Here is a 25,679-nt window from a genome sequence, read left to right on the forward strand (position 1 = left end):
GTAAGTAATTGCTTTCAAGTTATTTGTAATTATTGTTCTAAAGTTTATAATTACAATAAAGGAGGAGGATATGGAACATTTACACTCCATATCTAAAAGAAACACCCTTCTAAAATTGGAATAACTACTTCACAAACACAAATTCGAGGACAAACGCCGTCATCCATTTCCAAAATTGGAGATGAGGTAAGTACCCCTACTTTATTTAAATATAGTGATATTACTTCTAGAAGAAATTAGCTAAGTTAGTTTGTTCTAAACATCTTCCTTTTAGATTTGCAAATGATTTACGCTTTGAAAAATGGGTTACTAATGCTTACAATCCTTCGGCTAGAAGAATTTCACGCTCAACACTAACCCGTGATATTGATATAATGGTTGGTGAATGGAAATTAGAATTAATTAATATGTTTAATAATTTACAAAATAAAATTTCTATATGTTCGGATGTTTGGAGTGATCATTGGTAAGAACATCATTATATGGGCATTACATGTCATTGGATTGATAACTCATGGACATTACAAAAACGTTTAATTGCATATAGAGAATTTGATGTAGAACACACCGCAACAAATATTTCTCACAAGATAGGATCTATTTTGCAAGAATATAATTTACTTACAAAATTTTTTTCAATTTCATTTGATAATGCAAGTGCTAATACGGCTAGTTTAAATTCTCTTATTGAATATTGTCAACCATCAATTGGTGATAAATTTTTTCATATTAGATATTTTTGTCATATTTTAAATTTATGTGTTCAAGATGGTTTATCTTGTTTGAAAGAGCATGTACATCCTATTAAACAAGCAATTTCTTATCTAGTAAGACATGCCTCATTATTAAAACGATGGAAAAGATATTGTAGACAAAATAATTTACAACCAAAAAAAATTTCACTTGATGTTTCAACTTGATGGAATTCTACTTATAAAATGCTACGTGGTTCATATGAATATAGAAATGCACTATGTGATTTTTTCGAAAAGCATGTGAATGTGGTTTTACTTTATTTCCACAACAATGGGATTCATGTTCAAATTTGTGTGAAATATTACAAGTTTTAATCTGGTGTTTATTATCCTACTTCTAAATTGGCTATAGATCATTGTGTTAAAATTGCTTTAATATTAAAGGAATCTTCAAATAGTTTGCTTCATTATTGCTTCTATGAAACTTAAATGGTTTAAATATTTTTTATATTTACCTAATATATTCTTAGTTGCTAAAATACTTGATCCTAGAGTAAGATTAGATGGAGTAGAACAATTGCTAACATTTTATTACGACTCATTATTTCCTGAAAAAGATAATGAAACCCCTAACCCTACTTCAATTGCATAAGGTACAAAACAACTTTTAATGGATATTTATAGAGAATATAAACAACAATTTGATACTTGTAGAATTTATCCTAACCACAATATAGATACTAGTTCTAATGTTTCTTGTAGTGATAGTTTATTTCAACCTTCACAAGTTTCACTCTTTTATGATTTTTATAATGTAAGAGAACGTAAATGTTCTAACGAAATTTCAAACCCATATTTAGAATTAGAAACTTATTTTACAACAACTTTTGAATATAGTGAAAGTGAATTAGAAGAATTTGATATTTTAAAATGGTGGTCTAAAAGAGCATCTACTTATAAAATAATGACATTAATTGCAAAAGAAATACTTGTTTGTCCTGTGTCAACTGTAGCCCTCGAACAAGCTTTTAGTATGGGTGGTCATACATTAAGTGCTAGACGTTCTAAATTAACTGTTGAACACTTAAAAAATCAATATTTGCTTGATGATTGGGTAAAAGCTGAAGATAAAAGTCAATATGAATCTAATAATACGGATTGAAGTGATGATCTTCAAAATATAACCGAAACTGATGATTAAAATTTATTAACTTTATGTATATGTATATTAGTATATAATATTTAAAACTTAAAAGAACTAAGTGGGCTTTGATTCCAATCGGATACGTAGGCAACATAAATTTAAACTTCTAAATTAGATTTCTTAAGTTTAAATTAGATAAATCTAAATTAGAAATTTAAAATTATGTCCAAGCCCTCTTAATTAAACAAAATTTAATTTCTTAAATAAAATATTTACTAACATAGTATTATAGGAGCATATATAAAATCATAATCATAAGTAAAAAAAGAACAAAAAAAAAAAAACCGTAAAATTTTGTAATCGAAAATCTAAATTATCACTTAGATAATTTAACTGTTTACACTTTACATAAATAATTCTTCTAAAATTTATAATAGTATTAATAACATAAGGACTAAAGTGATAAGAATTATAAAAATTGAATTGTTTTTTAAAATACTTAAACAATTTTGAATAATTATTATTTATATATTTATATTTACATATTTTTTTATAAAATAGTTATTTAAATATTTTTTTGTTTACTTAAAATTTGAAATAATTTTTAAAAAAAAAAATTGTTTTTTTCTAAAATTGTAAAAATAAATAATAAAATCAAATAAATATTTAAAAAGTCAATAATTTTGGAGTTTGGATTATCTAATTAAATAATTTATAAGTTTAAATTCTAATGTAAATTAAATAAAAAATAATCTTAATCTTAAACAAAATAAATTTTAATTTTCAATAGTGTGATTTAATTTAAAAATTAACTTATTAAATAATTGTATAAATTATAAATGTATTCTTAATTCATAATTAATAAATTGATAAATAATTATTTTATAAAAACGAAGTATTATTTATATAATTTTTCACAAAAATAAAAAGATTTAGTAAATTAAAATTGGAATCAAAATTTATCGTAAAAGTTAATATTAAGAAAAAATCGGAAAAAGAAGTATATAAACCGGCAGTTCAAACCGTAACCGGCGGTTTTTAAACCGAAACCATCGGTTTATAAACCGTAATCAAAACCGTCAAACCGTAACCGAAATCGTCATTCGGACGGTTCGGTTTTGGTTTGAAATTCTGGCAAACCGTAACCGGCAGTTTGTAACCGTAACCGGCGGTTTGAACCGTTTGGGCAAGTCTAATCTATCCAAAAAATATTAGTTATTGATCATCCTCGTCAACTTAATTTGAATGGAAAAAATCTGAGTTTTTGACATGCATTTCTTCTAAATATTCAAGAACTCCACCACTATCTCCAATTTTCATATCTCTAGTTCTCTTTGATCGCAAATAATTTCTATAATATTGTGAAGTAAATCCTAAATTATCTCGTCCGTCTGCTCGCTTAATCATATAATCATGAGATGCTTTTAGTGGAATATCTATATTTATATGCTATTTCAATTTCAATAGCATGACTTTCAGTTATTTTTTTGTGTGATATAAACATGTCAGTTTCATCCGCTCAGCACGTTGATTTTTCACGTTAACATCTCGTTTATCGGGTATTTGTTTACCTTGAACACAACAACAAAATGTTCTATCGACAAGTTTGCAATTTTTTATGTTGAGTGCTTTTGTAACACCAAACCCAATTGTTTTAGCATATGCAGAATAAAACTCACCGACCAAAGTTTCATTATCAAATTTCATACCTATTTAGGGAATCTTTTATTTAGAATAGAATTATGAAGTGAATCATTACAATTAAAATCTTGAGAAACTGAACTGCCGATAGTATTTTGATCATCACTTTCTTCATTAGTTACTAGGGTGAGCATTGGTCGGTCCAAAAGAAAAAATCAAATTCTTTTTTGGATCGGACATATCGGTTTGGTCTATTCGGTTCATTGGTTCGGTTCGGTCTAAAATTAAATCTATAAATTTGGATTTGATTTCGGTTATGGTTTTCAATTTTCAAACCAAAAAAACTGAAAAATTTGAATTTTAGATAAAATAAATTTTATATTTTATATATATTATAATTTGGAATTTTAAATATTTGTATTTCAGTATTTGATCCATTTGTAAGTTGTTGGAAACATATAATTGGTGAAAATGAATTTGCATTAGCGATGGAAAATAAATTGAACGAATGAGTTCGAGCATCACCATAATTTTTTCAAAAAATTCGGTTTGTTTGGTTTTATTCCGAACTGAACTGAATTAATTTGGTTCGGTTTAGTTTGGTTTTACAAATTTTGGTTCGGTTTCACTTTTTATTTTTACAAACCGAAAATCGATCAAAATTCAAAGTTCGAACTGAACCGACCGAATGCTCACCTTATTATTTACATAAATTTCCTATTAAAAAAAACATTAAATTTTATTATAAAAAAAATTATTTTTTCAAAGTATTAAATAAAAAAATAAAAAAACTTGATTTGTATGGTCTCTTTCATATTCCATAATAGTTGTGTTGTTGTATTGAGTAGATTAGCACCGCTGCAATAACTTGATCATATTATACTCCCTCCGTCCCACGTAATTTGTTCCTATTTTCTATTTTCGTTCGTCCCACATAACTTGTACTTTCTATTTTTTGAAATATAATTATGCACTTTAATCGCAATTTAAATTTTAAATTTTATAATTTTTTTAATTTTAATTAAACAATTTACTTACCTTAATCTTAATCTATAATTATTCTTACTAAATAATAATTATTTTTACTAATATGTTTTTTAATTACTTTCTAATTATATTTTACCTAAATTTTCGCGTCTACCGTAATACACTCATGTTACATTGGACGGAGGGAGTAGTTTTTAGTAGATCCTAAATTTCATGCAAAATACCAACAAATGATATTTTTATCAATTTGTAAACAAAAATGTGTATTTTTTATCATTATTATTATAAGCTCAAAGACACTGCTATAAAACTCAATTGATTGAGTTTATATTTTTCTAGAAGAAAATCAAAAAAATTTTAAAAGATAGTATACTATTTAAAAGAAATTTTCTTTTCATTTATAGTCATTATCCAAAAAAAAAATATATCAAAATTTATCTGCAATATATAAATTTGTGATATTGTAACAGTAAAAATTATTATATTGCTCAAATAAAATCAAAGACAAAAGTCGGTCCAATAGATAAATCACACAATCAAAAGATATTGAAACATGTAAAGAAAATTGAGATGTACACTCTCTTATGAAATAGAATTAATAAAAGAGAGTATGAATTTGTCCATTGTCAGATGGAGAGATCAAGTTGCAACGACACAATTTTTGGTGTTGAATTTGAATGTTGTGTTAATCTGGAGTCTGAAAAGACAGTACTGTGGAGAGAGAGTGAATTTATTTATAAATTTTAATAAAAAATATTTTAAAATGTAAAAAATATTATATGTGGTGTTCATTTCATATGAGCAAAGATGTCAAAATTTAACTGGTTGAAACAGAGGACCAGAGAAAATGAAATCGAGGTTTTTTAACCCATACTAATGGCACAATATTTGTATAAAGTATAAGGTATTAGGTTCGATTGAAAATTTACACAGTACGTACTCTCGGATAGCGACTGCAGATTCCCATATAATAATAAATAAATAAATAAATAAAAAAATAAAAAAAGAAGAAGAAAAGTAAAAATGGTGTGTATTAAATGGTGAGAGGAGAACAAAATACAACAGTTGAGATAGATACTATCATAGCCTCTCCCTCTTCTCTTGTGTTGGTTTGGTTGCGTCGGGTTGGGTTGGGTTGGTACTTATTCTATCGGCTTCGGCAGTCCTGTCGTGTCTGTCTGTCTGTCTGTCTGTCTCATTACAAACACAACTCAATCCCTCACTCATTAACACAACACAACAGATACTCATTACTACTACACGACATCAATTCAAATCAAATCAAAACAAATGTATTTGCTATCTATCTATCTATCTATCTATGTATCGATCTACCCATCATTATATTCCATTCCAAAACAAGTAAAAATTCAAAAAAACACTAGAGAGAAAATGGTCTGGTCTGGTCTGGCCTGGTCTTTCGTCTGTTAGTGAGTCAGTCAGTCGATTTTAACGGAGGAGAAGAGGTAGTGCACGAAGTAGAATGAAGCCAGCAAACCTATAGTCCCCGTGGAGAGCATGATGGCCACAGCCATGAGCAGCGAGTAGCCCAGATAGAGTGTAGCTGACAGCGGCCCGCTCAGGCTCCGGAGGTCGAACACTAAGTAATGTATGGAATACAAGAACACGTAAACAGCAACCGACCCCGACGAGAAGAACGCTTTCCACCACCACATCCAGTCCTCTATACACAGATGCATGTAAGTCAGTACCACCGACACCTCGATGCACACTATAACCAACAGCAAGAACACGATCAGCAGGAACCCGAACACGTAGTAGAATCTTCCCAGCCAGATACTCGACAGGATGAAGAACAGCTCGATGAAGAGGGTTCCAAATGGAAGAGTTCCTGCTCCAAGAACAAGCACCCACGACGGGCATTTCCGCTCCGGAATCTCCCGGGGAATCTGGTTCGTCCTCACCGGGTATTGGATGTGCTCAGCCCGGGTCCCCAAGAACCCCCCGAAGAGCGTTAGCGGGACAGAAATGCAGAACCAGAGGGACAAGAGCTGGAAGTATAATGATATGGGAAGTGCCCCTGTGCTCTTGCTTCCCCAAAGAAGAAAGTTTAAGGCTGTGAGGATTACGAATGCGATTCCCGGGAAGAAGCATGCAATCGCCCAAGAAAGTGATCGCCATCCCTCTGATGTATCCTTGATAGTCCTCCAGAGCCTTACGCCGGCATACCCAGCAGCAACTCCTAAGAAAAGATAGAGCATGATCATCCCTGTCAGCAGCATTCCTCTCGAAGCCGGCGACATGAAACCGAGAGCGGCAAATATGATAGTCACCACTGCCATTCCGGTAATCTGGACTCCATCTCCGACCATTACACACAGTAGCTTCGGGTGGAATGGTTCTCGGAACACATCCCCTGCCACCAGCTTCCATCCGGACAGCTCCTCGTTCATCTGGGCCTGAGCTTCTTTGTCCAGCTCTTCGTACCTCGTCAAGTCCCGTCTTACCGTCCTCAAGAATATGATGAAAACAATCCCTGCCAAGAAGAATATCACCATCAATGAGTTGAGGATGGAGAACCAGTGCACGCGGTCGCCTTCCATCTTCAGATAGGCATCCCACCGGGAAGGCCACCTAACGTTGCTCTTCACAAACTCCACCGAATACGTGAATGACACCCGCTCCTGCTCCTTAATAATCTGGAACTTGTCAAGCTCCTGCGGGCAGGTGCCCACGGTGACATTATCGTACATGTGGAGCTTGGTCATGTGATTGGGATCAAATTTCATGCTGCAGGGATCAACTTCGAAGCCAACTATTTCATAACCTGAAGCCTTCTTCTTATCAACCTCCGAAACAATGCCCATCCCTTCCTCCCCTGTGCCAATAATCTCCACACCAGCACCCTCATACTCGTGGATCAGCACCCTAAACTTGAGATGATTGATGATGTAATCGTCGTTACCGTTGGCAGGAGTGTATCCAACTGGATATCCTGTCCACTGAATTTTAACACCGTTTTGGGTCGTAAATCTCATGGCGGGCAGATTGTCAAGAATCATATTCACCTGATACATGTCCTTGGTCCTCTGTTTCAAAAGCTTGACATCTTCTTCACCCAATGGAGGAGTTGTACACAAGTATACGGTCTCATTTATGTTCATCCGGAACCGGTATGGAGAATTGTCGATTTGATCTCCCATCAAAAGCTCCCCCAGATTTTCTGCACTTTTCTTGATGCCCCCATTGGGTTTGCAGTAAGAGAGGCTGTAGTAACTGTATGGAAGCTCAGTTTCAATGGAGGTCAAGGAATTTACTTTGGCATATATTTCGTCGCCATTCGAATACGTGTGCATGTAGCTACCAGGTAAGTAAAAGCCACTGCATGATTGCAATGAGAGAACCAACCACACAAGAGCAGCCTGCAATTTCTTGCTTGAAGGCAAAGTAGAAGCCATTGCAGTGTTAAAGGAGATTAAAGCACAGAAAATGTACTCAAGCTGGCTGAACTACACTACCAGTGATGTCGTGCAATGGATTAACCCTGAAAAGATTAAATTCATGTCATCAGTTAATAACTATTACAGAACTATGGTTACATAAATCCAAGCACATCAGCATTCTTGGATCTATTTTTCCCAATTCTTTCTTCACTTGGCTCTTATGCTTACAATATATCACATTATAAGACAATTTCTACTTTCACAATATATATATGCATCATATACCCAACCCGAGGAGTACTCCCGGGTTTTATATATGTCTATCAATATCAAAAGACAAATTTCATTCAAAATATTAAGATAAGTTATATCACATACCTTAAGCTTTAAAACCGAAGATAATATTAGCTACCTTAGAAAAATAGGATCGATGAATAGAATTGAATAGCCTGGTTTTTCTGATCATCTGTGTTTTATGCCCCGCCCCTAGAACTTCATAATCATCTAATGTAGAGGGAACTCACAATTCTTCTCTAAAGCTTATACAAACAGCCATAATAACTCAAGTTAAAACCATTCCTGTTTATAGAATCCAGGGCGGGCATTGTGGCTTGACATTATTGTAAAAACAATGCATGTTTGTTTATCACCCATATTGCTCCCTAGCACTACTCTTGAAAATAAATCACAATAAATACCTCGATAGAAGCAAGAAAACCAAAACCGAATGGCTTCACCATCCTCATAACATTTCCCTACTCAACAGATATGCATTTATTAACCCCTTAGCTAATTTACAGTGGTATCTGTTCTTCACTCTCCAGAAAAAGATTAGCAATCATAGTTAAAATCATCCCCACCACAGCCTTCGATGTGCTTGAAAATTGACATATTGATCAAATGCCCTACACAGATCTGCCATTGCTACAGAACCGAACCCACTACACTTCATCTCAACCATTTTACAATGGTCAGTATGAAAACAAACTAAAACGGAAAAGGTGGAGAAAGCTCCAACACAGGTGGGCATCTCTTCGAAATCCACGACACAGAAACGGAAAAATCACGAGTAAAGCATATAAAGATGGCAAATAAAATTTAACGTACAACATAGAAATAATTCTTATAAACCGATGCAGAAAAGCGAATGCTAACTCACTCGCAGCGATTGACGTACGTACCGTACCGGCGGAGGATCTGTGTTCTGATCCGGATTAGGGCAACGAGAGATACCGCGACCGAGTTCTGATCGTGAAGATTTCTTCAAATCCTTCTGAAACTAACTCCAGCATTAGATTAGATCTCCGCTGGTTTCATTTCGTTTCTTCGAATTAAACAATCTGAAAGAGAATGGGAAAATGAAAGAAATGGTGACTGCATTGATTAACCCTGATTGGGAGGAGAAACTGGGGGGAGGTGTTGCGAATTACCTGAAAATTAGGCTACTTTATATATGCATTGTATCTATATTAAGTAAAAATCATTCATCTCTGAAACTGGATTGGATGTGTGAATGAATAAATATAAGCCACTAGACTTGTGAAGTTTCCTTCCGCTAGGGCACGGGCACAAAAACAACAGTTCAAAGCCATGCAGACTCGACCAAGCTCGATCGGTGCCTCTACAGCTCTCTCTCCTACTGCCTTTGTTTTAACTTCATCATCACATCACATCAAGTCACATCACCTCTTTTAATTCACCTCGTCACCCAATCTTTAGTATATACATATGCCAAATCGTATCTACTCCGTGCCAGTATCCCATATAATTTGTTTATATTTTCTATTTTCATTAGTCTCACGTAATTTGTCATTTTACTTTTTTTTAATATAATTATACATTTTAATTAATCTTAATTAAACTATTTATTTTAATATATAATTATTTTTACTAAATAATAATTATTTTTACTAGGCAAAATTCCTAACTCCTATGTGATTTCGAAATTCATCCGTCTACTTTAAAAATTGCATGGCACCCCCTTATACTTTCAAAACTATTACATGAAACACCACCACCTTGAAACCTCTCGTGTATGATGAAAAGATGATTTTCTATCTATATATTTTGCATGTTGGGGGAGTTCTATGCAATAGTTTTAAAAGTATAAAGGGGTGTCATGCAATTTTTTAAAGTAACGTGGAGATTTACGTTGAGATTCAAAACTACAGAAGGATTTCATGCAACATTTTTAAAGTATAAGGGAGCTTCATGCAATTTTCAAAGTAAATGGGGGATTTACGCTGAGTGTCGAAACCACACGGAAGTTATGGGTAATTTTGCCTTTTTACTAATACACTTCTTAATTACTTACTAATTATACTTCACCTAAATTCTTGTATCTACAATAATAGGTCCAAATACATGGGGGGAGGAAGGCTTGTAATCGTCAGTCCAAATTCTACCCAATTTATTCAGTCTAATAAATAGAAGTGCAACACGTGTTTAGTCATTATCATTATTAATTAATGTAATAAAAAAGTACGCGAGAGCCTTGTCAACATGCTTAATTACTGATCTAAATTCGATTTTGATTAAAAAGAGGTAACAGAAGGGTAAAGCCACTAATGAGACATAAATTGGAATAATTAATGGGGCATAGGCGGTGGTCTACTGGGTCACAGAATCTCCTAGTGAGAGTAGGGTTTCTTTCTTATAATATTCTAATTATGGGCGTCATTGAAGTCTTGTTATAACTCCTTTAAGGTCAAGTATTAGCGATCTAAGTTCCTTATGATTTGGTTTATATAATTACCTTACTCCCTTCTGTCATTTTCGTATTATACATATATGTTTCGATTAAACACCAGCATCATTCGCTCATTTCATCCAGGACAATCTAGTCATTAAGAAACGCACAAATCAGACTCACAAATCAGAGACAACACCACTTTACCACCCTTCTCCGCTCAATCTCTATAAATATACAGTGTCTTCTTGCTCATGTCCCTATCGCTCACCCACTGTTGGCACCACCTCCGCTATCATCGCTCCGCTCACCTCTGCTCACTCTTACTGCTTTCTTAATTATTATTATTTTTCAGCTTTCTCTAGTTTTTAAATTTAGACTCGCTTTTGAGCGGGTCTCTTTACTGCTTTATCGTCGTTTTCACAAGATTAATATTGTTTAGATTTGACTTCGTGACTTAAAATCCCTGTGTTTGACCTGAAAACTCACCGGTCAAAGAGTATAAACAATTATGATAAACAATTCGGGGTCTAAAACTACAAACTTTTTTTTATATCTGATTGCTCACAATAATCCATTATGTCTTAATTTTCAACCAAAATTCCCTGTATTTGAATATATAAAATCGTGCGTGTCATAATTTGGTGCCGTTTCCAGGGATTTTAAACTCAAGAAATTAAATCTTGGAAAGATCTAGTGATGCGCCATAATTTACCTTTAAATTCGGTCTTGCTATTTTATGTTTTATTATTGTATTTCTGACTTTTTCATTTGGTGTGGCTATCCTTGTGTAGGGGTCCGAACGTTTTCAGCGTTCTACCAGTCCAACTCCTTCTTCTCGTTCGCAGAGACATCTGTTTAGAGAACTTACAAGAGAAAGGATCATGGCAAACCAAGGAAATACCGCTACTCCCTCTACTTTCGTCCCAACTTTCCAGACTATCGTTGGGACCTCCTCTAACTCTGTCACATCTGCATCATTTCAAGAGGTGCCGTTCCAAATCCCCACTATAGTCCCAACCGTTGTTCCCCATGTCTTGACAGCTACTGAAGATCAGCTCGTGAGGACACTCAACAACATTTAGCAGAGGATGGTTGGACTACAAGCGCACCTCGCTAAGGTGGAAAAGACACAAGCCGCTTAGGGTGCGTTTATCGCTTAGCAGCTCAAGCCGCCCACACCACTGCGCTGCCCGCCATCATCTGTAACACCCCCAGTTGGCTCATAGTGGAAATGCTACCGCCACACTGCATCATGAGGTCGTCACCTTCTACTTCGGGCTCCACAATACAATGTTAAGGCTAGAATCAACCAAAAAAACGCATTATTATGCAACAAAATTATATTTAAGAATAGGAAAAACTGCCTATATCCCCCCTGTAGTTTGGAAACTCGGCGCCATTCCCCCCTATACTTTAAAAACTGCGTGATTCTCCCTTGTGTTTTCAGAAACGTTGCACACTCTCCCCATTGATCAATTTAACCTCACGGTGTTAAATTTATATGTAATGGATCGTTATACCCTTTATTTAAATAACTCACCTAACTGTTCTCTCTCACTTCTCTCCTACCCCTCCCCATCGACATCTCTCCCCCACCATCACCCCCAAATCGTCGTTCCTCCATTTACGAGAAAAGAAACTCCAGGTCTGATTTTTTGGGTTATCTTCTACCTTGATTTTTTGGGTTATCTTCTACCTCAATTTTTTTTTTTTTTTCATGGGTTAGGTCTTTTCTGCATTTTGCCTTTGTTTTCACGGACTATGGCAATTTCGGGTTGAGAAGTTCTTCAATTTGTCATAGAGGTGGATTTGGGGTTTAAACTTGTACATTTGTTATGCTTTTTATTCATGTTCGATGGTGATCCCCAAAATGAAGAGAAAAATGAAGCCAAGAAAGGAGGCAAAAACAAAAACATCAAGTTTTCAATGGAAACCCGTACATGGAGATTTGAAATCCGTGGCTAAGCGACGTCAAGGATGAGATTTGGGACCTGGTTTGCTTCGTTGGTGGGAGATCGATGGAGAGGGAATGTTACAACTTAATGAGAGTAATAATGGTAGATTAGGTAATTTGGGTACTTTAAGAGAAACAATCCTAATAATACTCGCTTAATTCGCGCGTGCATACCAGCCTCCGTTATCTTTAACGTATGGGGGGTTACACACAACATTTCTGAAAACACATGGGAGAATGACGCAATTTTTAAAGTACATAGGGGAATGGCGCTGAGTTTACAAACCACATGGGGGATATAGGCAGTTTTACCTTAAGAATATTTACAAAATATACTCATAAACAAGAGCTTTTTCCGGTTAAAAATTTACATATAATACAATAGATATATGTTCACTCACTCAGCCCGACTTCCTATATCCCAAGACGTCCCCTGTCCGGAGGTGCCATGCATACCTGAACCAAATATTTTTCTTAAAAGTAGTCTAGAGTTAAAACCAATTTAAGAACTAACGTGAAATATGTCATGTCATACCTTTTACGATAAATTCTAATTTCCGTCAATCATAAAATACGTGTCATGTCATGCCAATAGTGAAATGATGCAACAAAGATATCAAACTCAACAAAAATGCACATGCATATATATATATACATCCGCCGAAGTGAGCAGCCAGAATAACCCATAATAATATAACGGTCATCCGGTCACTTTCATATACCCACCATACGACTCCCACAATCGATACATGGATAGCCGAACCTTGTCGCCATTAACCACAAGACGCCCCATAGTCTATGATAGCGAAGATAAGACCCCCACTGACTAGCCCTATCCCGTGTAATGTAGTAGAATCCGTGCAACCTGAAATCACCCAAGGGAAACCCGGAAAATCTACTCCTCCTCGCACGTCCTAACGGGATCACGTTTGGAGTTTGGCATATGATCCTAAACTATCGGTAGACCTCACCAGTGGCCAGCCCAATGAGCGGAACAACACCTAACACGAATGATTAGACAAAATATGCCTCAACTACAATGGGTCTAATCCCTGAATGACCGTGCGACTAAATCACGCAGTTGTCCGACTACTATCGTCCACTATCGTCAAAGTGTTACGGTACATCGGGGTCGAATATCCTAACCCTAGATGATGCCCTCGCCTAGCACTACCGCACACGGCAACTAAATGATAGATCCATAAAATATATCCTACAAACCGTGCAATATGTGTGCAGTATGTCAAATAAGTGAATTTACCGAAAATGGCTGGTGAGACAGCTCACCTCTCCTCATTTTTCATAAATTCACAAACACAATCAAATACGTATATCAAATATCATAAAATGCGAAGTCTCACACATGCATATGCACACATATATATATATAGATATACATGCACTGACAAAATGATTCACATAATATCACATTAGCATATTAATCAGAATCGCATGCAACATGCATATCTAATTTCTTAAAATTAGATTTAATTTCCTACTGCGTACCTCTTATTGACACTCCCTAACTTTTGTAATCTCACCCAAATCTCTTCCAACGTACACCTGCCCCATTATTTACTCAAATCGGATGAGTTATATGCTTATTCATATGAGCTACCTGCTTATTCAAAAGTCAATTTGTATAATTAGCTCGTTGGGTTTCAAACTTTTATATTTAGTAGAATACGATATTCTAAACTATAAAACTCTTATACCTCATAATATTTATATAGTCCGATTATTAAATAAAAATACTTAAAGATATGAATAAACAGGCAGTTGTAGTACACTGCCGTTTTCAATATGATTTGGATCGATATAAAATTCTCAGAATATAACACTAGGACCTACGAATAGGCTATCAGCTAAATAAATTCGTCGATTAAATAGCCAATTAGCCAATTATAATTTTTTGAAGAATTTATAATTTAATATCCCCAATATCTAAATTTATATTAAAATTTATAATTAAACTCTAAGTATAGTAAGAAAAATAATACCAAAATCAGATTTGAAATAGGACGACTATATCTTTTTCTTTCATTGTTTTCTTCTTTCTTTCCTCTTTACTTCTCTTTGCCTTGCGTTCTTCCTTCTGCTCGAACTAAATGGGTAAGTTAATTTATTTATTTACTATATATTATTATTATTATTATTATTATTATATTACTATTAATATTATTAAACGTTATTATTATTATTACTTACATTATCATCATCCATCTCTATTATCATCATTATTATTATATTAATATATAAATATTATATTTTCTATTTATCCTCATCGATATTTATCTGTTTAACAATCTCTATAATTATAATCAATATAGAATATTAATTTTTTGATCCTAAAATATTATAAAAATATTTATTTGCTATAATATTATTATTTTATACACTCTGAAATCGAGGCATTACAATTCACTCCTCCTTAAAAAGATTTCGTCCCCGAAATCTAAACTCAAACGCATAACAACACTACTTAATTAAACAAATGTGGGTATGCTTTGAACATCTCTTGTTCTACTTCCCACGTGGCCTCTTCCGCTCCATGCTAGGACCACATTACATTCACCATACGAATATCTCGGTTCCTCATGGTTCAAACATTTGTGTCCATGATCCAAAGAGGCATTTCCTCATACAAAAGACCCTCATTTAACTCTAACTCATTCGGAGATAAAATATGAGAAGGATTTGCGACATACCTACGAAGTTGTGATACATGGAACACATTATGAATTCGTTCAATAGAATTTGGAAGTGCTAATCGATAAGCCAAATTCCCAACTCGATCGATGATTTTGTAGGGTCCAACATAACACGGACTCAATTTTCCTTTAATTCCAAACCTTATAATACCTTTCATTGAAGGTACTTTCACCAAGACGAAATCTCCACTTTGAAATTGACCCTCACGTCGGCCTTTATAGACATAACTTTTTTGGCGATCTTGAGTTGTCTTCATCTTCTCTCTGATAACTCGAATCATATTTTTTTATTCTTCAATCATTTCTGGACCTAATATCAATCGATCACTCATATCATCCCAACTTAAAAAAGTTCTGCATTTTCGGCCATAAAGAGCTTCAAGAGGAGCCATTCCAATACTTGTTTGATAACTATTATTATACGAGAATTCCACTAAATTTAAGTGCTCCTCCCAATTCCCTTGAAATTCTAATGCACAAGCTCTTAAGATATCTTCCAAAATATGGATAGCTTTTTATGATTGGCCATCAGTCATTGGCTGGAACGCAGCACCTATATGCAACTAAGTACCAAATGTTTCCTGCAAGTTTTGCCAAAATCGAGATTAAAAATGTGGATCACAATTCGATATGATTACCTCAGGAATATTGTGTCGTTTAACCACATGATGAACATATAATTTGGCCAACTTCTGTATACTCCAAGTCATACGTACTGGGATGAACACTGCTGACTTGGTCAATCTATCTATAATCACCCAAATTGCATCTATTCCCGACTCCGCTCTTGGAAGTCCTGTCACAAAATCCATTGCAATAGAGTCTCATTTCCAGAGTGGAATTTCTAAAGGTTGTAGCAACACCATTGGTCTATGATGTTCTGCTTCCACATTTTGGCAGTTTAAACATTGTGCAACAAATTTTGCTACATTCTTCTTCATGCCCTTCCACCAAAAACGTTGACGTAAATCTTGATACATTTTAATCCCTCCTAGATGCACTGAATATGGTGTATTATGAGCCTCACTCATAATTTACTAATTCAAATCGCTTCGGTCCTTTGGGATACACCACCTCCCATGGAATCGAAGACTCCTATCTGAAGCAATATTAAAGTTTTGAGTCTGACCGTATTGAACTTTTATAGCTAGCTTGACCATCTTATTATCTTCCATTTGAGCCGCTCTAATGTGATCATAAATTTCAAGCTCAACTTCCATTATTTGCAAATATCCTCGTGTCATGCCCCGTCCAAGTACTTCAATTTCTATCCGTGCTAAATGTTGACACAGTTCATCGGCAACTGACATAGAACCCAACTTATGCCTTGGTTTCCTACTCAAGGCATCAGCTACAACATTTGTTTTGCCTTTATAATATAAAATTTTGAGATCATAATCCTTCACCAATTCTAACCATCTTCTTTGTCTTAAATTATAATTATCTTTGGGTGAAGATATATTTCAAACTCTGATGGTTAGTAAACATTCTACAATGGGCACCATAAAGATAGTGCCTCCAAATCTTCAAAGCAAACACAACTGTTGTCATCTCTAAGTCATGTGTAGGATAATTCTCTTCGTGAGGTTTTAGTTGCCGTGATGCATAAGCAATAACTTTGATTCTGCATTAAGACACATCCCAATCCCCTTTTTGAAACATCAATATAAACTTCAAAATCCTCACCCTCTACTGGTAAAGTCAAGACTGGTGTTGAAGTTAATCGACATTTCAATTCTACAAAGGAGTACTCACACTCACGATCTCAATTAATCCTTGTGTCATTCAGAAAATTAGTTAATGGCTTGGCAACCTTAAAAAAATCAAGAACGAATCTTTGGTAATACCCTACCAAACCCAAAAAACCTTGTACTTCTGATTGATTGGTAGGTCTTAGCCAATCCGAGATTGCCGCAACTTTAGAAGGATCTACAGAGATACCATTTCCAAAAACTACATGCCCCAAGAAAGCAACATTTTTCAACCAAAACTCACATTTGGATAACTTGGCATATAACTTTCTCGCACGCAGTGTTTTTAGTGTCACACGCAAATGTTTTGCATGTGTCTTTTTATTTGGGGAATATACCAAGATATCATCGATAAATACCACCACAAAATGATCAAGGTATGGTTGAAAAATTCGATTCATCAATTCCATAAACGCAGTCAGAGTGTTGGTCAACCCAAAGAACATAATCGTAAATTCATAATGACAATATCTAGTACGAAAATTTTTCTTAGGAATATCATGCTCTGCAATCCTTAGTTGATGATATCCAGACTTCAAGTCAATTTTTGAGAATATACTTGCACCGCTCAGTTAATCAAACAGATCGTCAATCCTCGGAAGAGGATATTTGTTCTTTACCGTGACTTCATTTAGCCCACGATAGTTAATACACAACCTCAAACTTCTTTCTATCTTTTTCACAAATAAAATTGGAGCTTACATTCAATGTGACATACTTGGATATATATAAATCTATTGCCTAATGATTCATGAAATGAAAACTTAACAATGGGAAGCTCAATGGTACCCTCTGATGTGGGGTTCTTATCAACCACCACACTTAAAACATGTCAATCAAACTTTATCACAATTGGTACCTTAATGACTTGTTCCACAATGCCAACAAATAACTCCCGATTGTTGAGACCTCTCTTGACTCGGTTCATTAATCGAAATCCCCTTATACGATGGCCCAGACCTAAATATTTACCACAAATTATTTTTACCCTTTGATTCATACTCCAGCTTAGTTTTTCCTTAATCTCGACACTGATGTTTTTACCCCATTTCCTTCTCACTGTTCTTCTGCCTGACTTTCTGCTTTTGATATAATCGAGCAGCACGCTCATAAGCCTCATACAACGAACTGATATCCAACACAACTAAAACTTCTTGAATCCTCTGCTGCAACCCATCTACAAAATGATCAATTCTATCTCGCTCACAGGAAAAGTAGTCAGGAACATACATCTTCAGCTGATTGAACTTTATAAAATAGTCCTCGACTGACATCGAACCTTGCTTCAAGTCCAGCAGCTCTTGTATCTTTGCTTTTCAAACATGTGATGGTATAAACCTAACTTTTAATTTTTCTTTGAACTCATCCCAAGCATAAACCACATTAAGATGAATGCACCCACAAAACCCAAACCTCGCCAAACCAATTCAATATCATTATTATTTTCAAAATATTTTTAATCCCAAGAGCCAAAATCTACAAAACCTAGGCTCTGATACCAACTTGTAACATCCCCAGTTGGCTCATACTGGAAATGCTACCGCCACTTTGCATCACGAGGTCATCACCTCTTACTTCAGGCCCCACAATACAGTGTTAAGGCTAGAATCAACCATAAAAACGCATTATTATTATAAAAAAAAAATCATATTTAAGAATATTTACAAAAAATACTCCTAAACAAGAGCTTTTTCCGGTTAGAAATTTACATATAATACAATAGATGTAAGTTTACTCACTCAACCCGACTTCCTATATCCCAAGATGTCCCCTGTCCCGGAGGTGCCATGCATACCTGAACCAAATATTATTCTTAAAAGAGTCTAGAATTAAATCCATTTTAAGAACTAATGTGAAATATGTCATGTCATACCTTTTAAAATAAAGTCTAATTTACGTCAATCATAAAATACGTGTCATGTCATGCCAATGGTGAAATGATGCAACAAAGATATCAAACTCGACAATAATGCACATGCATATATATATACATCCGCTGAAGTGAGCAGCCATAATAACCTCGGCCCCGTAATTACAAGCTCACTAGACCATCATAGAAAAATAGCCGAAAAATCATCGGCTCAAGGAAGGACCTGATAAACCCATAATAATATAATGGTAATCCGGTCACTTCCATATACCCACCATACGACTCCCACAATCGATACATGGATAGCCAAACCTTGTCGCCATTAACCATAAGACGCCCCATAGTCTGTGATAGCGAATATAAGACCCCCACTGACTAGCCCTATCCCGTGTAATGTAGTAGAATCCGTGCAACCTGAAATCACCTAAGGGAAACCCGGAAAATCTACTCCTCCTCGCACGTCCTAACGGGATCACATTTGGAGTTTGGCATATGATCCTAAACTATCGGTAGACCTCACCAGTGGCCAGCCCAATGAGTGGAACAACACCTAACACGAATGATTAGACAAAATAGGCCTCAACTACAATGGGTCTAATCCCTGAATAACCGTGCGACTAAATCACCCAGTTGTCCTACTACTATCGTCCATTATCGTCAAAGTGTTACGGTACATCGGGGTCGAATATCCTAACCCCAGATGATGCACTCGCCTAGCACTACCGTACACGGAGACTAAACGATAGATCCATAAAATATATCCTACAAACCGTGCAATATATATGCAACATGTCAAATAAGTGAATTTACCGAAAATGGCTGGTGAGACAGCTCACCTCTCCTTCTTTTTCATAAATTCACAAATACGATCTCATACGTATATCAAATATCATAAAATGCGAAGTCTCACACATGCATACGCGCACATATATATAGATATACATGCACTAAAAAAATGTTCACATAATATCACATTAGCATATTAATCAGAATCGCATGCAACATGCATACCTAATTTCTTAAAATTATATTCAATTCCCTACTGCATACCTCTTATCGATACTCTCTAACTCTTACAATCTCACCTAAATCTCCTCCAACATACATCTGCACCATTATTTACTCAAATCAGATGAGCTATATGTTTATTCATAGGAGCTACCTACTTATTCAAAAGTTAATTTCTATAATTAGCTCGTTGGGTTTCAAACTTTTATATTTAGTAGAATACAATCTAACTACAAAACCCTTATACCTCATAATATTTATATCGTCCAATTATTAAATAAAAATACTTAAAGATATGAATAAATAGGCAGGTGCAGTACACTGCCGTTTTCAATCTGATTTGGATCGATATAAAATTCTCAGAATATAACACTAGGACTACGAATAGGCTATTAGCTAAAGAAATTTGTCGATTAAATAACCAATTAGCCAATTATAATTTTTTGAAGAATTTATAATTTAATATCCCCAATACCTAAATTTATAGTAAATCTACATATAGCAAAGAAATAATACCAAAATCAGATTTAAAATCAGACGGCTAAATCTTTTTCTTTCTTTTTTTCGTCTTTCTTTTCGTCTTTGCTCTTGTTTGCGTGGGCTATTCTTTTCCGCTCGAAATAATGGGTGAGTTTATTTATTTATTTACTATATATGTATTGTTATATAATAATAATAATAATATAATATTGGTATATATATATAAGTACTTGTATATTAGTATATAATATTTATATATTATAATATAATATAGAGAGAATAAATGGATGCAGGGGAGCAGATTGACGAGGAATTGGTTGCGTTTCATTGTGATTTACAATCTATATTTATAGGAAAATTGGAAGAACAAAAATTGTAGCATTTTAAGAGACCACGTAGCATCCACAATGTTACTACACAATATATACGTATATGTATTGTAATACAACACTCAACCTTGAATGCTTTTATACAAAGAATGTGCCTAGTTAAAACCTTACTATGAAAAAATCTTGTGGGAAAAAATCATAGTGAAGGAAAAAGAGTACAACATTCTGATATTAATGCGCTCCCCCTGTTTTGGACTTTATTTGATGTCTTTCATCCGGCGCATTCCAATTCCTTGCACCAATTTGTTGAATGTTGCGGTCGGCAGCGCCTCCATAGACAAATCTGCAAAATTTTCAGACGATCGAATTTGTTGCACATTAATTTCACCGCTTTTCTGAAGATCGTAAGTGAAAAAGAACTTCGGAGATATGTGCTTTGTCCGATCGCCTTTAATATAACCTCCTTTTAATTGAGCTATACAAGCTACATTATTTTCGAATAATATTGTAGGGGGTAATACATCATCAGAAATCAAGCCAGAATTTTTTTTAATATGGTGAGTCGTGGACCTCAAGCAAACGCATTTAGACTGGCTTCGTGAATTGCTAAAACCTCAGCATGGTTTGAAGAAGTAGCTGTTATCGTTTGTATAGCAGATCTCCAAGAGATTGTAGTTCCACCACATGTAAATAAATAGTCAGTTTGAGATTTTGCTTTGTGTGGATCCGACAGATAACCAGCATCAGCATAACCAGTTAATTCATTTCGAGATTCACTCGAATAAACCGAGGTTATGAGTCCCCTGAAGATAACGAAAAATGTGTTTGATACCATTCCAATGGCGCTTTGTGGGGGATGCGCTAAACCTGGCCAGTAGATTTACTGAAAAAGATATATCTGGTCTAGTACAATTTGCAAAGTACATCAATGCGCCAATAGCGTTGAGATATGGTACCTCGGGGCCAAGTATTTCTTCATTTTCTTCTCTTGGCCTAAATGGATCTTTACTGGGATTAAGGGATCTGACCACCATTGGTATACTCAGCGAGTGAGATTTATCCATATAAAATTGTTGTAATACCTTTTGGGTATATGTGGATTGATGGATAGATATTTCATTATTAACATGATCCACTTGTAATCCCAGACAATATTTTGTCTTTCCAAAATCTTTAATCTCAAATTATTTCTTTAGATATTCAATTGCAATTTAGATCTCTTCAGGAGTTCCAATTAAATTGAGATCATCAACATATATTGCAATAATGACAAAATTTGATCTATTTTTCTTGATAAAGACGCATGGGTAGATTGGATCATTAGTATAACCTTCTTTTATTAAACATTCGCTCAGACGGTTATACCACATTCGCCCTGATTGTTTAAGTCTATATAATGACTTCTTCAATTTGATGGAATATGATTCCTTTGGGTTTAATTTGTATGTTTCAGGCATATTAAATCCCTCAGAAACTTTCATATAAATATCAGTATCCAAGGAGCTATAAAGATATGCAGTAACTACGTCTAAATGATGCATATCGAGCTTTTCTCGCACTGCTAGGCTCACAAGGTATCTAAATTTTATTCCATCAACAACTGGAGAGTATGTTTCATCAAAATCTACTCCAGGTCTTTGTGAGAATCCCTGAGCTACAAGGCGGGCTTTATATCTCACAATTTCATTATGCTCATTTCTTTTTCGTACAAACACACATTTGTATCCAACTGATTTTATACCATCCGGTGTTTGAACAATTGGTCCGAAGACCTCACTTTTGTTTAATGAGTCAAGCTCTGATTGGATCGTATTTTCCCATTTTGGCCAGTCATTTATTTACCGACATTCATGAACCGATTTTGGCTCTGGATCCTCATTTTCTTCAATTATATCAAGTGTTAAACTGTATGCGAAGGCATTATCAATAATTGCCTCTTTGCGGTTCCAACATTTTCTTGAAGTAACATAGTTAATTGAGTTTTCAATAGTCTCATTATGTTCTTCAAGATCGTGTTCTACTGGAGCAATTATTTCAGGGTTGACTTCCTCGTTAGATTGAGGTTTATCAATGTCATTCCTGATATTTTCATGATTATCATCATTAATTCCTCTTTTCTTTCGAGGATGTTTGTCTTTGGAACCGAGCGGTCTACCACACTTTAGCGTGTCGTTGATTCATTAGCACTTGTAATTTGTCCATCAGGGACAATTATTTTAGTCAGAGCATTAGCAGCTTGGATATATGATCGAGTGACTTTGCTCGAGTCATTGAATGCATCTGGTAACTAATTTGCAATATTTTGCAAATGTATAATGCGTTGAACTTCTAGTTCACACTGCTTTGTACGAGGATCATAAAAATTCAATGGGATTTTCCAACTAATATCCCTTTTCGGTTCATTTCTCTCTCTCCCTAATGTCGGAAAATATGATTCATCAAAATGACAATCTGCAAATCTTCCAGTGAATAAATCACCCATCATAGATTCAAGATATTTAATAATTGACAGCGATTCATATTCAACATAAATACCCAATCTACGTTAAGGACCCATTTTTGTATGTTTGGGGGGGTGGAATATGAACATAAACAACACACCCGAAAATACGTAGATGAGATATATTTGGTTCGTGACCAAATACTAATTGCATAGGGGAATAGGTATGATAGCTTGTCGGCCTCATTCTTATAAGTGTTCATGTATGTAAGATTGCATGACCCCAAGCTAAAACGGGCAACATAGACCTCATCAGTAATGGTCTAGAAATCAATTGCAATCTTTTAATAAGTGATTCTGCCAGGCCATTTTGTGTATAAACATGAGCAACTGGGTGCTCTACATTAATTCCAATCAACATGCAATAATCATCAAATGCATTCGATGTATATTCACCAGAATTATCCAAACGTATAGTCTTAATTGAATTATCGGGGAATTGTGCTCGTAATTTAATAATTTGGGCAAGCAATCTCGCAAATGCCACATTGCGATTAGATAATAAACATACATGGGACCATCTCATAGATGCATCAATAAGCACCATAAAATATTTACATAGCCCACACGGTAGGTCTATTGGTCTACATATATCCCTGTGTATTCTTTCCAAAAATGTAGGTGATTCAATACCTACTTTAGCTGGCGATGGCCTGGTTATCAATTTTCCCTGAGTGCAGGCAACACAGGTTAACTCATTTGAGTTTAACACTTTTTAATGAATGGCCATGCGAATTATCAATTATTAGCCTCATCATTATACAGTCGGGATGCCCAAGGCGATCATGCCATATTTGAATATTGGTAGTCCTTTGATCTACCGTGAGGTGTGTTTTAACAACACCTAATCTGGCATAATATAAGCCAGTAGAGAGTGAGGGTAATCTCTCAATGATGCATTTCTTTTTATCAATGATATTGGTGATCAATAAAAATTCACCATCGGTATCACTCATAGTTTCAATGTGATAACCATTTTTCCGAATGTCATGAAAGCTCAGTAAATTTTTTCGAGCTTTAGTGGCCAACAGTGCATACTGTATCACAATTTTCGTCCCCGCGGGAAGAAATATAATGGCTTCTCCGGAGCCTTCAATTAATTTTTTACTGCCACTTATTGTATTGACATTCATTTTTTTCCTTTTCAAATAGGAGAAATAGTTTTTGTGTTTCAATATAATATGTGTTGTTGCACTGTCAATGAAACACATATTTGCATCATTTTGTTTGGCATCTATTTAACCAAAAATAAAATAGATAAGAGCTTTCGTGCTGATAACGTGTTATATAATAATAATAATATAAATATTGGTAAATATATATATATATATAAGGACTTGTATATTAGTATATAATATTTATATATTATAATATAATATAGAGAGAATAAATTGATTCAGAGTAAATGGATGCAGGAGAGCAGATTGACGAGGAATTGGTTGCGTTTCATTGTGATTTACAGTCTATATTTATAGGTAAATTAGAAGAACAAAAATTGTGGCATTTTAAGAGTCCACTTAGTATCCACAATGTTACTACACAATATATATGTATATGCATTGTAATACAACATGTATATATTTATATTATTATTATATTACTATTATTATTATTAAACGTTATTATTATTATTACTTACATTATCATCATCCATCTTTATCATCATCATTATTATTATTATATTAATATATATTATATTTTATATTTATCTTTATCGATATTTATCCGTTTAACAATTTTTATAATTATAATCAATATACAAAATAGAAATAAAATTTATTCTAATATATTAATTTTTTTATCCCAAAATATTATAAAAATATTTATTTGCTATAATAATATTATTTTATACTCCGAAATTGGGGCAACATGCATACCTAATTTTTTAAAATTAAATTTAATTCTCTACTGCTTACCTCTTATCGACACTCCCTAACTCTTGTAATTTTACCCAAATCACCTCTAACGTACACCTGCCCTATTATTTACTCAAATCAGATGATTATATACTTATTCTAGGAGCTATCTTATTCAAAAGTTAATTTCTATAATTAGCTCGTTGGGTTTCAAACTTTTATATTTAGTAGAATACGATATTCTAACTACAAAACTCTTATACTTCATAATATTTATATCACCCGATTATTAAATAAAAATATTTAAAGATATGAATAAACAAGCAGGTGCAGTACACTGCTGTTTTCAATCTGATTTGGATCACTATAAAATTCTCGGAATATAACACTAGGACTACGAATAGGCTATTAGCTAAAGAAATTCGTCGATTAAATAACCAATTAGCCAATTACGATTTTTTGAAGAATTTATAATTTAATATCCCCAACAACTAAAATTATATTAAAATCTATAAGTAAACTCTACATATAGTAAGAAAATAATACCAAAATCGGATTTGAAATCACACGGCTAAATCTTTTTCTTTCTTTTTTTTCGTCTTTCATTCCTCTTTACTCCTCTCTGCCTGCGTTCTTCCTTCTGCTCGAACTAATGGG

The 25,679-nt window shown here is 34.3% G+C and overlaps 1 protein-coding gene across 5 annotated transcripts; it reads right to left on the reverse strand.

Annotated features, from left to right (window-relative positions):
* Positions 1–5,479: 5,479 nt before the first annotated feature.
* Positions 5,480–25,679, reverse strand: LOC127244062 (transmembrane 9 superfamily member 12-like). Of its 5 annotated transcripts, XM_051264367.1 has the most exons (4): positions 25,569–25,676; positions 14,024–14,135; positions 9,031–9,211; positions 5,480–7,972 (listed from the first exon to the last, which is right to left on the reverse strand). In XM_051264367.1, the coding sequence occupies exon 4, from the start codon at positions 7,884–7,886 to the stop codon at positions 5,907–5,909; it is 1,980 nt and encodes a 659-aa protein (XP_051120324.1). In that variant the 5' UTR covers positions 7,887–7,972; positions 9,031–9,211; positions 14,024–14,135; positions 25,569–25,676; the 3' UTR covers positions 5,480–5,906. The 5 variants fall into 5 exon arrangements, with proteins under 5 accessions (XP_051120324.1, XP_051120323.1, XP_051120325.1 ...); XM_051264366.1 differs by lacking the exon at positions 14,024–14,135 and having other exon boundaries at positions 25,569–25,679; XM_051264368.1 differs by lacking the exons at positions 14,024–14,135; positions 25,569–25,676 and adding an exon at positions 9,302–9,438 and having other exon boundaries at positions 9,058–9,211.

Source organism: Andrographis paniculata, unplaced genomic scaffold (genome assembly GCF_009805555.1).
Source record: "Andrographis paniculata isolate CXL003 unplaced genomic scaffold, ASM980555v1 Contig9END, whole genome shotgun sequence".
Classification (NCBI taxonomy): domain Eukaryota; kingdom Viridiplantae; phylum Streptophyta; class Magnoliopsida; order Lamiales; family Acanthaceae; genus Andrographis; species Andrographis paniculata.